The sequence below is a fragment of the Protopterus annectens genome, chromosome 5.part0 (genome assembly GCF_019279795.1).
Source record: "Protopterus annectens isolate FY-2018-M chromosome 5.part0, PAN1.0, whole genome shotgun sequence".
Lineage (NCBI taxonomy): Eukaryota > Metazoa > Chordata > Ceratodontiformes > Protopteridae > Protopterus > Protopterus annectens.
The window spans coordinates 977026231-977042435 of record NC_056735.1 but is presented as its reverse complement, the minus strand read 5'-3'; the positions used below and the strand labels follow the sequence as shown (position 1 = coordinate 977042435).

Genomic DNA, 16205 nt, shown 5'->3' with positions numbered 1-16205 from the left:
TCACCTTTACCAGCAGACCTGTCACCAGTGGGGTCCCATAAGGGTCAGTGCTGGGCCCCCTGCTGTTTGGAATATACTTCTCTGAAGTAGCTAACCAAGTTTGTGGATGACTGCAAATTAGGTACTATCATTTAATCCCCTAGCAGTGTCAGCATTCTTCAAAAGGGAACCCATGAACAGATGCCCAGGCACAAAAACTATAATAACAAATTAACTTTAATCATAAGTATAAAAATACACATTAAATATAGCAAGTTAAGTTAATTATTTATTAACTTAATTATTAATTAATTTATTATAGTTTTTGTGCCTGGACATCTATTTGTGGGGGTCATCCTTTCAAGTGTGGATTTATTAGTTCATGTTATTCTGCTTTCTGTAGTTCTAAGTTTGTGGATTCTTCAAAAGGGGCTTACACAGACCAATGATTGGTGCCAAAGCCATGGTCTTAAACTAAATGCTAAAAAATGCATTATCATCATTCCATTTGGTAAAAAAAACAATGTTCCTGCTGATTATAAAATAAACAATAATACCCTGATAGAAATCCTGTAGTGAAAAACCTGGGAGCACAAGTTGACTGTGACCTCAGCTTTGGCCATCATGTGTCTGCTGTGATGAGGAAGGCATGTTATGTCTCTCAACTGATTAACAAAAGCATCGCCTCAAGAGCAAAAGAGGTTAAAACTTACCTGTACTTGTCCCTCATCAGGCCTATTATTGAATATAATCCTCACTTTGGCATGTACCATGCCAGACACCTGCAGCAGTTTGAGAGACCTCAGAGATTTCTAACCAAAAAAATTCAGGGTCTCCAGCACATGTCTTATGCGGACAGGACAGACTGAAGTTGCTGTCACTCTATTCAGTAGCATATAGACTATTTAGAGATGACCTGTGTCTAGCTTACAGGGCTATTTCTGACCCAAATCTAATGAAAATAATGCACATCCATAAGTCAAATGGGACTAGAGTCACCTGTTCTAGGGACCTCAATCTAGCCTGCAATATAAATAGGACCTGCTAGAGAGACAGATACATCTGTCAGAGGTTGCCACTCCTCTGGAATAGACTTCCACTCCATGTCAAGCAGAGCACCTCCATGACCCTGTTTATGAGCAACCTGAATGATTGAGTGGGACGCTGTAAATTTCTGCTGGGAATTGCCCCTTCTTATCTCCTAGACACAGATAATCCTTGCTAGATAAATCTTGGGCATAGATGATATCTCTCATCTAATATTATATTGAGATTTTATGGCTAGGCTTGTAAAGAGCCGCAGAGCAATTGTCTAGTAACATCCGATAAACAAGTGATGCAGCAGCAGCAGTGAGTCCATCGACTTATTCTCTGTGATGCTTTGTGTTAACAGAAACCCATAAACAAGTTGTTTTCTTCAATATAACATTTATGTAATTTAAGCTTTTTGGCAAGACTAAACTTTTTCAAAAGTCTTCTGCATATAGGTTAATACTAGGCTGAAAGCCAGCAGACTATTACAAGTCTAGCCAGTAACCAGAGATCAGAATCAAGGCCTGTAACTTTTAATCTTGAATCTGTGAGGTAGAGACCTTAACCATTATATGAAATCATCCTCCCTCCCCCATGCTGTTATAGTAGACTATCATTCCTCTTTCTCTAAAAAAATGTGTATGGGATTCTCTGCAGTTCCTTTTGTTGGGGGGGGGGGGGGGCTGCTGCATAAATTGAAATGCCACATTGGGTGAGGCAATGATTCTCATTGTGTTTCAACAATCTTTAACAAAGTTAGTCAAAGCGTAGCCTATCAAGCTAACCCACCCTGCTCTGTTGCTCTTTATTGGAATCCAAACACTTGTGTGGAAGAAAATATCATTAAAAAAAAATCTATTAATCGTCTGAGTTTAGGGTGGCTCATTGAGTAGATGTATTTCTCAGTACTGGAGTGCTGTTCATCCAGTAATATGGACTCTGCACTGTTAAATCAGATCAGATCTGTAGTTTTCACAAAACGACTAAAACCAGTGAAAACTCCTATCTTTTAATGAAATCACAGAATCTCTAGCGCCTCGGCAATCAGCCTTCCAGGAGATAATACCAGTAAAAAAGAACACACCTTATATAGCAACATCAATTAAACCATTAAACAATTATTCAATAAAATTAAATAAAATTATTACATCACTGGAGATATTTCCAGTTGCATTCCTGATTCAAGCCAGCAGGTGTCATAGTATTATATTTTAAAATAAAAACAGTTTCTTTACACAGCAACCTGTTTTTTTAAACAAGTAACAGCAGCTTTGACTTGTTCCAAAATGCGACCTCTTAACGCTGTATAAACTCCCCCATGCACAGAATTAAAATGACAAGCAATGGGACTTTCTTCTCTCTTATTCCTAATATCTCGAACGTGTTCCTGCAAACTAACCCTAATAGACCTCTTACTTTCACCAACATAAAAAAGATTGCAGAAACACTTAAGTGCATACACTACCCCCATTGTATTGCACGTATATTCCGCTACTGGCCTAAATTTGTAACCATTAATTGTTTCAAAGAAACTACTAATGTATGGGCAAACTGAACCTGGGCATGTGGGGGTTGTTCAGTTTGCCCGTACATTAGTATAGATAGCATAGATTCTAAAGATAGAAGTTTTCACTGGTTTTGGTCATTTTGTGTCCTTCCTTGGTGCTGCAGATCTGTAGTTTTATTTATATGTCTGCAAATGGTACAACCTGAGGACATGCACCATAGCCTCCCATTACATTTATTGCCTGTGCTTCTGAATCTGTGGTCCTAAACCATTTGCAATGAATAGTGATATGTGCTTCATCCAGGTCTCCAGACACATGACCTTCAATCTTCTAGCTAATCCTTAGTGACTATCATTTTAGAGCATATCCAGTGTATTTAAATATACAAAATGAAAATAATCTTCCCATTTCAGCTTATCTAAAGAGTCTGAGTTCACAAAATGTACTCATACTGCTGGTCTAACGTTCATCTACCATACTGCCATTCTGTAGGCCATACAGTTTAACTCATTCTATAATATTATTCCAGCTTCTGCCCTTCACCTAGCAGTCGTCTATCATGAGGTAATTGAGCCTCTTATCAATTGTATAGATTTTCTTTTGATTTCTATATTCACGTCATTATTAATGTGTTTAATATTCATTTATTGTTTCACAAATAGTGTTTCATTATTAATGACTATAACATAATTGTAAATTAATATGTCTAACATTCATTTATTTTAAAAGTAGCATTCTGGTGATAATTAATAATAATAATAATAATAATATTATTATGAGTGTGTGTGGTTTGAGGGCTATTTGTGTATGTACGGGTGTGCTCATGAGTGTGTGTGTCTGTGTGTGTGTGTACACAAGTGTGTTTGTCCAGTGGTGAATTTCTGATCTCCTATCCACTGGTCCAGGTTGCACTTGAATCAGATTAGGAAATGGCTCTGCTTCACATGGATGGTAAGCCTAATCCAGAGAATGGGGATTCTTTGAGATATATACCTGTCCCTCCAGCATGTCTTATTTAAGTCACAAGCAAAGTTTAAATCCTCAGACTTTGGAGTTCTGGTGCTGTTCATTTTGCTGATATGCAAGAGGTCCATCAGAGGAGGATCCAAGGGTGCCTAATATGCAAGGCATAAATTGTTTCTCAAAATCCTGTAGGAAACAGAGAATAAAGACAGGGCTTTGAGGCAATCTGCATAGGATATTGTGTTTATACCCTGTACTCTTTTGGTGAGGAAACCTGTGTGGATGTTCCATTTGTTGCATGTACCTGGTCAGGTACATACAGAAGTGGGCATTGTACTCAATCAAAGATCTGATAATGGCTGAATACAGTAGCATGATGACTCTCATAGACTTAGATGCCATGCCATTAATAGGTTGAGTGACACAGAATAATTTTCTTACAACCTTAGAGACATGTTTGAAAGCCAGGTATCTACATGAGTCCTCAAATGCCTGACTACTGTATCTACTTTTAAGGGTGCTTTATCAATGAGGTAGTTTCCCTGGGTGGCTGACTTCACGAAATGTACTATTCTGCATTTCATGGATTGAGTTTTAAGCCATAGCTTTGGCACCAGTCATTGCCTGTGTTAGAACTACCTGTAAGATGCTAGTATCTTGGGAGGTTTCTGTGATTGTTTCTAGCTTGCAACCATCTGAAACTTAGTAAGCCAGAGGCCCTTGTCAATGGGCATGACTTTCAAAAAATACATACCAAAGAGAAGCAGACCCAATGCAGATCCCTGGGAGACTCCACTGGTGACTGGACTCTTTGTGGAGGTTGTCTTTCCAATCCTTACTTTCTGGGTCCTATCTGTGAGCCAGCTGGCTATTCAGTGAGTTGCACAGGGGTTTATGTCTAATTCCACAAGTTTGTTTACAATGCTGAAGTGAGGTATTGTAGCAAATGCCTTGGCTTAGTCAAGTTAGGCAGTATGCATCATTTTGCCCTCATCCATTGCATTGGTGACCTTTCCAAAGAAGTCCACCAGGTTCAGTAGGCATGACCTGACTTTGATGAAACTAAACTGGTTGGGTCCAGTGTCTGAAGGTTTCCTATGTCATTGTTAATCATTTCCATTATAATTATTTCCCTTACTTTGTGTATGAAACTAGTCAGACTAATGGCTCTGTAGTTCCTGGGATTTGTTGATGATCCACCTTTATGCAGAGGGATGACTATTACAGTCTCCCATTTGCATGGCACAAAGCCTGTGAGGAGTCTATGGTTGCATATTGACACCATGGCCCTGACAGATCATATTTCAGGCTATTGAGGAGGAATCCTGGGATGTTATCAGGCTGATTGAAGTTGCATTCTTGCCGTTAGAGAGTACATCTAAGACCTGCTCTCTACTGATAGTTGGAGGATTACATTACATATTATTTTTTGGGGTTCGAGGAGTAAGTGGGAGGGTAAATTTGGAGCTCAGTTTGTCAGCCAGAGGATTTGTTGCATCACCTGGTTCCATGACCATTGCTCCTCTTACAAACAGTTTGGCAGACTGTTGTGTGCTGACTTTGAGGTTTGAAATATAGTTAAAGAAGGCCTTATGGTTGTCCTTGGCCTGGGATGCTATCTTTACCTCAAAGTTTACTTTGTTGAACTTAATCAGTACTCTTAGTTGTCTATTCAGTGTGGTGACAGAGTTTTTTTATCTGTTTTGCTGTTACACTGCCTAATTTTAGCTATGACTTTTTTATTTTGCTATTCAGCCTGTTCAATTTTGGATTCCACCAGTCTGTTTTTTTTTTTTTTTGTTTGTTTTTTAGTTAGTTTTCAGCTTACCTTTGATAGGCACAGAAGCTTCTATGAAGTCATTGACATGGTTGTACACAGCTTCTGTGAATAATTCCACATAGGCTGCAGTGTTATCTGGGTTTAGAGTGAATTGAAATTTGACAAGTTGTCACTTGATAGAAGATAGTTTGTATAGGAGTAGTTTCTGTTACAGGGTTACAGAACTGATTCTTGTTTTGAAGGATACTGCTTTGTTATCTGACCTTACCAGAGGATTTTGAGGGGATGCAGCATTCTCCATGTTTGTGAGTACCAGGTCCAGCACTCAGTAAGTAGTCCAGGGTGTTAGTGTTTGCAAAGTCTAGGAATCTATGCATCTGCAAATTTGGGGGTTCTGTAGGATTCCCAGTTTATACTGCAATAGTTTAAGTCCACCATGAGTATGGTATTTGGTTGACCGATGATTGTCTCCAGTAGGTCTAAGTATGAGCTATGAGTTTCATAGGACATAGAGGGTGAACTGCAGCTTGCTAGGATATGGTTTTAGACCTTGTCTATGGTAATCTGGGCATGGAGGAACTCCAGTGTGTCATCCTGTTTAACCAACCTAAAGGTATAAAGTTACTGATGTGTATCAATACACCTCCACCATTAGTCCCTGCTTGTGCAGTTGTTGGTCTAAATGTGTTGAAGGCACTGAAGCCTTGCACTGCCTGGGTACTCTCTGTGGCGTTAAACCATATCTCAGTAACTGTACAGATGTCCACAGTCTCCACGGTGAGGAGAGCTTGAAGGGAGTGGAGCTTCTTGTTTGGACTTTTAGCATTGAGCAGTAACACCTTTAGATTTACTCGGGCAGATTTTGCTATTTTGGAAGGCTTGCTAATTTATTATTGACTAAAAAAGGCACTATGGGAGAAGACAATGTTTTAGCCAATATTCAGAAGTCTAGAGGAGACACATGTAGACCATCCTTGGCAAAGCAACGTGGGTTGTTAACCATGTCCTCCCACAATGACATATATTGCATGCCCCTAGAATAATACCAAAAACTAAGCCAGCTGTTAAAGTCAATCATCTTTTGTTCACATTCTGGCATCATCTTAGGTGAAGGAAGAATGCTGCTCAGTGCTAAGAACATGCAAGTTTGTGACACACAGTCCAAGAGCTCCACAATGTCTCCATTAATACAGTCTGGGGAGGTACATCATAGGGTCATAGGGTCATGCAGTGACTTAAGGCACTTGGCAGATACTGGCCCCTGATAGGCATCTGACAGAAGCTCAAAGGTCAGTCCCAAATATGAATGAAACTACAAAAAGTTATCAGTGAGTCTAGCAAATGCTGCTCATTCTGTTATTGTGCTGGTATTACTGCAGTGACACAGATTGGGTAGATAACTCTTCTAGTAATAAACTTACTGGAAAATAAACTAAGCCAAGAAAAATAGTAGTTATTTGGTCCTGTGACTTATCTGTTAAGTTACATGATCAAACATGCTTTCACTTACACTTCCTGTTTGATATTACTAACCACACATAAGGATAACCAAGAAGATAAACAAAGCATTTTTGCGCAATCCTTCATCAATCAGTGAACTATCTCTGTTCCTTTTCAATATGCCAGAGCAGATAATGTAAAAAGAACCAGACTGCATTCACAGACTACAGATTTTTTTAAATACATATAAAAGTATTTTACCGTCATTTCAATCAAACTTTTTGAAGACTTAATCAATGTTTTTTCTGATACCATTAAAACAGTTAACAAATTTATAACATAACATTGTCAAAAAAGAAATGGCATGCTAGATGGGTTGCCTTAAGATACCGTGTTTTCAAGTTTCTAATGCAGTTTATACTCTTGCAAAAGTTGTCAGATGCAAAACCCTGAATGGCAAAGGTTGTCAATGTGATGGAAATGTCAAATACATGACAGTTTCTTCAGTAGTACTCACAGCTATAAACAAATGAGATTTACAGAATAAGTGACTTACTTTGTGACTTCTCCACAGGACTTCATGGCAAAGGATCTAGTAAGGACAAAAATCAGAGGAAATAATCCATTAGTTTTTTTATACACTTGTTGCACAGTACCTGATCTGAAAAACAGTAGCTTCTGTTGACTGAGAATCACTGTAATAGTTATCTTGCATATCTTATAAATCACTGTGACATGCAGCTTTGTTCCTGTGAAATGCTTTATCACAGTGCACATATAACTTCTCCTTTTCTGAATAAGGCATAGGACAGACTTTTTCAAGCCTATTTTACTAAGGCATACAAACAAACTGTAAACCATTCTTTCTTGCAGTAATAATCAGCTGAAGAAAACACATACTGGCATGTCTTTTGCATAAGAGTAATATTATGTTCTAGATTTAGCAACTCCATCATTGTTTGTACTGAGTGTTTGCATTCCGGATGTTTTGAAGTCTCCATGTGCAACTCCACCCCCAAGGAGAACTGATAATATTAGCCAGTTGAGGAACTTGAAGTGCAGCCTGCATGCTGAGAAAACACTGTAGAATGGAAAGTGTTTAGAAAATACAAAATGTTTCCGGCTCTTATAATACTGGCCATATCATTTTCTTTTTTGTATTCAGAGTTTGTAAAAGGACAAAAGGAAAATACGGTCTTGTTGAGGGGTACTGATGCAGATTTAAATAATCGTGATAGACTGCTGAAGAAATAACCAGATTGTAAGGGCTCATGAGGAATGAACACCAGTCCATCTGTTAATATGGAGCAGAACTTCATCATTAACGGAATATATTAGTTTTTTGCTGTTTCAGAGGAAAATGGCATTATAATCATAACTACTTCATTCATCTAATACAATAAAAGGTGCCAGTTTTAGACAATAGCACTTTAGTAAGTCATTTATATTTTCAGAATTTCCTTGACATTACTCCTCACACACACACACACACACACACACACACACACACACACACACACACACACACACACACACACACACACGCAGCCAGCTCCATTGTGCAGAAGATGAAAGCACTGGCTGCAGCTCAGATAATCACAGACAACACCTTGGCACCGTCAAAACCAGCCTTTACTCCTATGTGCGGGAGAATGCAATGTAAGTGCTAGGACATATGCATTGCTATTGACTATAGCCATTATATTTAGGTTGTGGAATCATGCATACACTTTGGAGATGGGATTGCAGGCTCCACAGTTCAATGGGAATGCAAATATAGTTACCAGGAGAGTGGTGGGACCAAAATCTTTGTACTTCATGTAGAGTAAAAACTGAAATTCTTGTCTCTTGACTCCATCCCACTAATCCACACTTAGAAAGAGAGGGAATTGATCAGTGGTGCTTTCACGGTATGATATTTCACGTGTTTTAAACTTACATTGTGCCAGAAATAGTTTATTTACTTATTTAAATCACTTTGGGATACAAGATTATATCTAGCTGTACTGTTAATCCCAGTGATTCCCAGTTCTTAGGGAGTCAGTTATTTCCATGACTCTCTTACAGCCTCTGCTTTGTGTGCATTTCAGTCCATGTTTATTTACACTGACTCGGTTTTATTTTGAGAAAATTCTACTACTGCTGCTGTTATATTGGCTATCTCCTGCACTGGCATATGAGTGATGGAGTAAGCCACCCCCACAAACACTTATGCAGTAGAGAAAAAAAGATGATGTTAGCATGTTATGTAAAATGTAACTTAGTTAGCCTGCTGGATATTTAATAAAGTAAAAACAGATATGCATCAGGAATTTTAAAATATGCTGTTAGCATTTCCTTTTGACATTATGATCGTTAACAATTATATGTGTTTCAGTATAGCTTATGTGTAGTAGGAAGTCACCTGTTTTGCTTAGATTTGTTTTATATTTGATATGAATGTCATTGAGTGTACTGTGTCGACTTAAGTGACATTAATTTAAAATGTGTTCAGAATAATGGTTCTACATTCCTACTAATATCTCTCTCTCCTTCTCTCTCTCTCTCTCTACATATATATATATATATATATATATATATATATATATATATATATGGGTCCCCTTCACATGGTCACCATTTCAGAATGTTGAAGACCATATGGCCGAGACCATATGATCAACAGTCGAAATGGTGACCATACGGAATGGAAAGATTTCCATCTTCCGCATTGTAGTGCGATCTCGGAGTTGGTATATTTAAGTTCCGAGGGGTATCAGGGGCGGAGCCTCCCGGGGGTGCAGGGGTTGTATCCTCCGTGCTAGCAGCATGAAGGTAAGTTTTTATTGTGTTTTTATTTTTTTATTCAGTGATTGACATTTCGAATGTCGATCATATGGTCTCGGCCATATGGTCTTTGACATTCTGAAATGTTTACCATATGAAGTAGATCTATATATATATATATATATATATATATATATATATATATATATATATATATTACATACATACATATGTAGATAGATATTGTTCCACTGGAAGGGTGCCAAACAGACAATGGAAAAAGGTTTCAGTAAGGACATTTTTATGAGTGAGCAATAAGATTAGGTTATTTTGAAGTATTTAGATTTGGTTAGGAAATAATAGATTTTTATATAGAGTACTGCACTTCAGCAAAGAAATAAGAACTGGTCTCTTTAAGCTGAGATACCCAGGTTTCAGGTGCTTAAAAGTACCCATTAACTCAGTCCTTTTTAAGGGTTCTGTAATCCTAGTATGGCAGAAGTCTGTTGGAAAAATACAAGTGAGTCCAGAGTGCTGTTGGTGAAACAGGGATGCACTGAGGTGGAGCATCTCCAAGACGGGAAACCAGCATGAGATCCAGAATTGCCAGGAGAAGTACAGGTGACACAAATTTAGAGGTTTCCTGACCAGTGAGATTCCTGTAAAAGACATTATTTGTCTCACCAATATAAGCCCTGGTGATAAAGGAATAGAGTTGCAAAGACTTTATTTTCCTCATTTGTAAAGTCTTGATGTCATATTATTTGGCTTATGCATTCCAGAGAGAGAATTTTATTTCCAAGAGAGACTGTGTGTTTTAACATAGGTTCATTGGAAATTACAATTTTGGAAAATATATCATGAACCTGAGTTGAGTGCCACTGAACCTGAGCTGAGTGCCACTGAAGCTGAGTTGAGTGCCTCTATGAACATGGCTAAAGAACCGAAGTTAATATTATAGTACATGTATACCGCTTCATTTGTTTTACTCCTTTTATAATAACCATAGGAGTACTTATAGGTTTATAAGTTGGTTGGAGTAATTGAAAGATTAACACTTTATAAAACACTGTTTAAATTGAGCAGCCTTCATCTGTTAGTGAGAGTGTGTAGATCTTTTAACATATAAAAACATCCTAAAACAGTATGTTTTATATGATGGAAAAGGGGGCACATTACTAAACTTTTTATACAAATATTTAAAAGATTAAAAAAAAAAAAAAGCAAAAAGAAAAAAAACATTTTTTTTTGTGTGGATCAAGCCCCCCCCCCCCCATCACTCCCTTCTATATACTATCTCTGAGATAGTGCAACAGTGTGGCAGGAGTAAATACCCAGTCCCCAGTGTACTGCAATCTCAAGTAAACGAAATACAGGTAAGCTTTGAAAAGCCAGATTTAAAGCATTTTGCTGGTATTTCAAGTGCTCAAAATTTTTACAGTTCAACAATCAACTGATTCACAAGAATATTATATATATATAGTGATTGTGTATGTCTGAATGTACAACTATAGAATCTTGAATTACTGAAAACTCGAATTACATATGGTCGAGACCATATGATCGAGTTTTCAGAAACTCGAAAGTCTGAACTGAAATAAATAAAAAAATAAATAAATAAATATCCAAAGACATTGTTTCTGCAGGGGGGCAGCCCCCCATACAGTGCACAGTGGGGAAAAGGGAAACCTCCCATTCCACGCTGTATGCAGAAGCACAGAATGTGAGATTTCCCATTTCCTCACTATAGTGCTATCACAGAGATGGTATATTTAAGTACGGAGGGTGCACCCCCTGCAGAAATTATATCTTTGGATTTTTTTTTTCTCAGTTCAGACTTTCGAGTTTCTGAAAACTCGATCATATGGTCTCGACCATATGAAGTTCGAGTTTTCATTAATTTGAGATTCTGAAGTGAAACCATATACACATATATATATATATATATATATATACATACATATATACACACACACACACACACATATACATATATGTAGATATATATATATATATATATATATATATATATGTAGATATATATATATATATATATATATGTAGATATATATATATATATATATATATATATATATCTACATATATATATATATGTAGATATATATATATATATATATATATATATATATATATATATATATGTATATGGATCCAGGACGTTTGCTCAACTGAGCAAACGTCCGAATCCATAAAACCCGAACACACTTTAATGAAAGCACTTTTATCAAAAAAGTGCTTTCGTTAAAGCGTGACAAAATAAAAAAAAAACACTACATTTATATTTTTGCAGGGGGGCTTTGCCCCCCTGTGCCCCCCACACGCCCCCTACTTTGATATTCTCCCTCCGAGACCGCACTGCAGTGGGGAAAAGGGACATTTCCCTTACCCGCACCGTAGTACAGCCTCGGCAACAGTCATACTTATGCGAAAGTACTTCTTTGGTGAAAAGCACTTTTGCGTAAGTATGCCCGGCCATTTGGATTTCGGTCATTTGCTCAGTCGAGCAAACATCCTATATATATATATATATATATATATATATATATATATATATATATATATATATATATACATACATATATATGCACATATGGATATATATTTACCCTTTAAAGGTATCAAACTCAGTTTTTTGATAACTTTTAAGAGTGCTGTCTATTTGTTGAAATGTTTGACTAACTGGTATATGCTATTATCAAACGTATTGCTATTGATAATGGCATTTAAAAGCATTTAAAAGCAAAGTAGTGTGGATATTGGAGAAATGTTCTTGTTGTTGTAGTTGCGGTTATTGTGGAGCTGTGATGTATATCACTAGTTAATGCAATTATAGAGTTGGAATATTTAAGTGTGGGGATAAGTGGACTCTGGTGGTGTTTTCTCTGAACATATGGCTGCTGTTGTAGTTGGTATAATCATAGAGTTGGATTATATGTTTATGAGTTGCAGATTCGGACGATGAGTTGGTGTGATTGTGGGGTTGGTATATATAAGCGCCACACATTTTTTTCAAAACTTGCATTTTATCTGTCTTTGGCCTAGCACTCTTGTGTGGGGTCATTTACTGCACTGTTATAACTTGTTGATACTTGTTAACCTCTGCTATCTCTGAAAAAACAAAAAAACTAAATAAATCTTGCTTTTTTCTGAATTTTCTGAGATTTAAAAAAGTTCAGTTACAGGCTTGCTGTTCTTGAACTGTTTGTAAGTTTCTGTGAGACCATTTTTTGTTTGGGCTAAAAGAAAGTCTCTCTGTTGATCAGTGGCAGTGAAAAACATTGAGCAGCCTGCCTGCCCCTGTGGGAGTGGTTACTGACTTGAAACTGTAGTTTTATTGGCCATTTTGGGTCAATTCCAAAACTCCTTCATATTCCTCTCTTAAAACCCTCTTTTGCGTGGTTTTGCACGTTTTTGAGCATAGCGCAACAGCGGGCAGCGCCGCCTAATTGGGTTTAAACTATTCCTGGCTCCACAAATTCTGCTCTTCACTTTTTCCCTTAGAACTGCTCTATCTCTCAATTTAAACACCATATTCTCATTCTAAGGCCCTTCACTGGTCCAATTAAGTAATCCTACAAGTTAGCACTATTAAATCATAAGCACTACTTACTCTTATACTCTCTACGATTACCCTGTCCTCTATTGGTCCATCTTAAATTCAATTTCCCTATTACTCTAGCATGTCCAAAGGTCAGTCAATGGTTTCCTCTCCAGTCCAGCTGGTGAATCTGGGAATTTTGAGTCAATGTTACAACTGTCTCATGTACACGGACAACCCTCTCCTCCTCCAAACAGGTTCAAATATATGTGAGAGATGCAACTATTTAGCCAAACTGGAGGCTGAGCTCTCTCATCTCAAAACTGGTGTAACCAGTCAGGAGGAGAAGGTAACCTCACACAACACAATTCCAGTATCACATAGTCCTGCCACATCAGCGAACCAAACACATAAATACACAAAAACATACTTGGAGGCTCTAAATAAAAATCTACCTAAGCAACAGAGACCTCCAAAGCAGACATCCAAGCAAACGCTACCTCAAAACAAAACACACACAACACATAACCCACAAAGTCAGTGTGCCAAGCAGCCACAGCCCTTAAGGCTGAATAACACACCTGATACTCTTGTTATAGGTGACTCTATTGTCAGACACACTGACGTCCCACTCACCAGGCTGAATAAAGAGAAGGTCACACTGAGCTGCCTGTCGGGTGCTAGGATCCGACACATAACGCAAGCACTCAGGTCACTCCAAAGCAAATACAAATATGACTCGGTCATTGTACATGCTGGTGTGAATGACCTGAGACGTACCTCCCTGGACTACATGAAAAGAGACATAGAGGAGCTCTCTGATCATGCAGACCAGGCTGGTATGACCCTGACCTTGAGCAGCATCTTACCCTCACCTAGAATGATGCCACAGTACAAAGACAAAATGATCGATTTTAACAATTGGCTAAAATTTTGGTGTCATTCAAAGGGGATCCAGTGTCTGTCAGCCTGGGATGACATGCTCGACAAGCCACATTGCTTCGCTAGGGACGGCTTGCACCTGTCACCACTGGGCTTTCGGATATTGGCAAAGGCTCTTGCCACCCCCATAGTGCCTTTTTTAGGCAAGGCTCAAAAGTCAAACCCACCCCCATAGACAGCACAAGGAACAAGAAACTAAGGGTAATGCTGCTAAACGCCAGAAGTCTTAACCTAAAGATAAACGGACTCGAAGCTCTCCTCAGTATGGAGAACATCATTATCTGTGTAGTGACAGAAACCTGGTTCAAGGCTCCAGAGAGCACCCCAGCACTACCAGGCTATACCTCATATCATGCTTTTCGGCCCCAAAACCCGGTCCGAACCACAAAAGGAGGGGGAGTTTCCATATTTATCAAGGATATCCACACCTCCAGGTTAGTGGCATTGCACGAAGTATCGGAGACCATCCATGTGCAACTAACAGTGGGCAAGACTGCTTTTCAGTTTATAGCATCCTACAGACCACCCTCTCAAAGTCAGGAATCCCATTCGGCTTTCCTGAAAACATTGGAGAACATGAAGATCTCTCCGAACACCATTATATTGGGCGATTTCAACTACCCAAACATTGACTGGAAGCACTACTCAAGCCCCAGCACCTTAGCCTAAAGATTCCTGGAAATTATAAACTCAAATGCTATGGAACAACTAGTCACCACTCCCACAAGAGGGGACAACATACTAGACCTGATCATTACCAACATGGGGACTCTATGCTCCACACCAGAAGTATATCCCTCATTGGTAAGATCAGACCATAAATTAATTTCACTGGATGTCCACATCCCGACCCCACCCCCAGCCCAGAAAACCACAGTGAAAAACCTTCTCAAAAACGTACTTCTCACTTCTCAAAACCGAAGTGGAATCCTTCAAGGCCCAAGGGCCAGTGGAAACTACAGCCCAAACTGCAGAATCCTATATAAATGCATTCTACGGACATCTCCAGGAATGCATGGATCATGCTATCCCAAACAAAACCAAGACCCAATCATCCAAAGGCAGGCGTCCAGTCTGGTGGACCCCTGCCATAAATAAACTGTACAACAGGAGGAGGAAGCTACTACACGATAGAGCAAAATCCCTAATAGGGAAGGCATCTCTGATCAGTACTAGCAAAAAATTACGATCCCTCATAAAATCCTCCAAGGCCAGCTTCGAGAGAAAAATTGCACAGGACACCAAAGACAATCATAAGGCTTTTTTCAGTTATGTTAGAAACCTGGGATGCAACTCCCAGACTTGTTCTGAGTTGATTCTAAACGACAAAAAATACACTCAATCTACAGACATCGCCAATATCCTGGCAGACAGGTTCAGTGCAAACTTCTCCACCCCCCCCCCCAAAAGAGCAAGTATCTATCCCGGCAGAGGGCTGCCTCCCAAACGTCTCAGATGCTCAGGTGAAGGCTGCCCTCTCCAAAGCAAAAAACACTGCTTCCATGGGACCAGATGGCATCCCAGGTTGCATCCTACATGAACTACAAGAGGAACTAATCCCTCAAATAAAACAGCTATACAATCTCAGCCTCACTACAGGATATGTGCCCACAGAATGGCGTCCAGCAAAAGGGGTCCCACTCCACAAAGGTGGAGCCTCTACGGACACTGGAAACTATCGCCCCATAAGCCTGACTAGCTTAGTCTGTAAGGCTATGGAGAGGATCATCATGGAGCTCATAAACAAAGACATTGGGGACCTACAGACACTAGATCCTACCCAGTTCGGCTTTGTCAAGGGCAGATCCTGCCTTTTGAACCTGGTTGACTTCTTTGAAACAGTCACCAAAGCCATAGATGAAGGGAAGGTAGCCCACACAGCCTATCTGGACCTTGCAAAGGCATTTGACACAATACCCCACTCGGGCATTATAGATAAGCTATCCAGCTTAAATATAAACCCCTATGTCACAAGATGGGTCACAAACTGGCTCAAAGACAGAACCCACAGAGTGAGAGTTGCTGGAGCCATGTCAGACTTTAAACCGGTCACAAATGGCGTCCTACAGGGTTCTGTCCTGGGACCACTCTTGTTCGGTATATACTTTTCCGAGGTACAGGCAAACGTGGGAGGACTATGGCTCACCAAGTTCGCAGATGACTGCAAACTGGGCGCCATAATCAACTCTCCAGCTGACACAAACATCCTTCAAAAAGGTCTCACAGAGACAGATAA

The 16205-nt window shown here is 39.1% G+C and overlaps 1 protein-coding gene across 1 annotated transcript in view; it reads right to left on the bottom strand.

Moving 5' to 3' along the window:
• Positions 1-16205, bottom strand: part of LOC122802304 (T-lymphocyte activation antigen CD86-like) — a 247519-nt gene that overhangs the window by 195721 nt on the left and 35593 nt on the right. Inside the window, exon 2 of the mRNA XM_044071949.1 lies at positions 7259-7294. Coding sequence (XP_043927884.1) covers positions 7259-7284 — 26 coding nt within the window. The 5' untranslated portion in view covers positions 7285-7294. The remainder of the gene's footprint in view (positions 1-7258; positions 7295-16205) is intronic.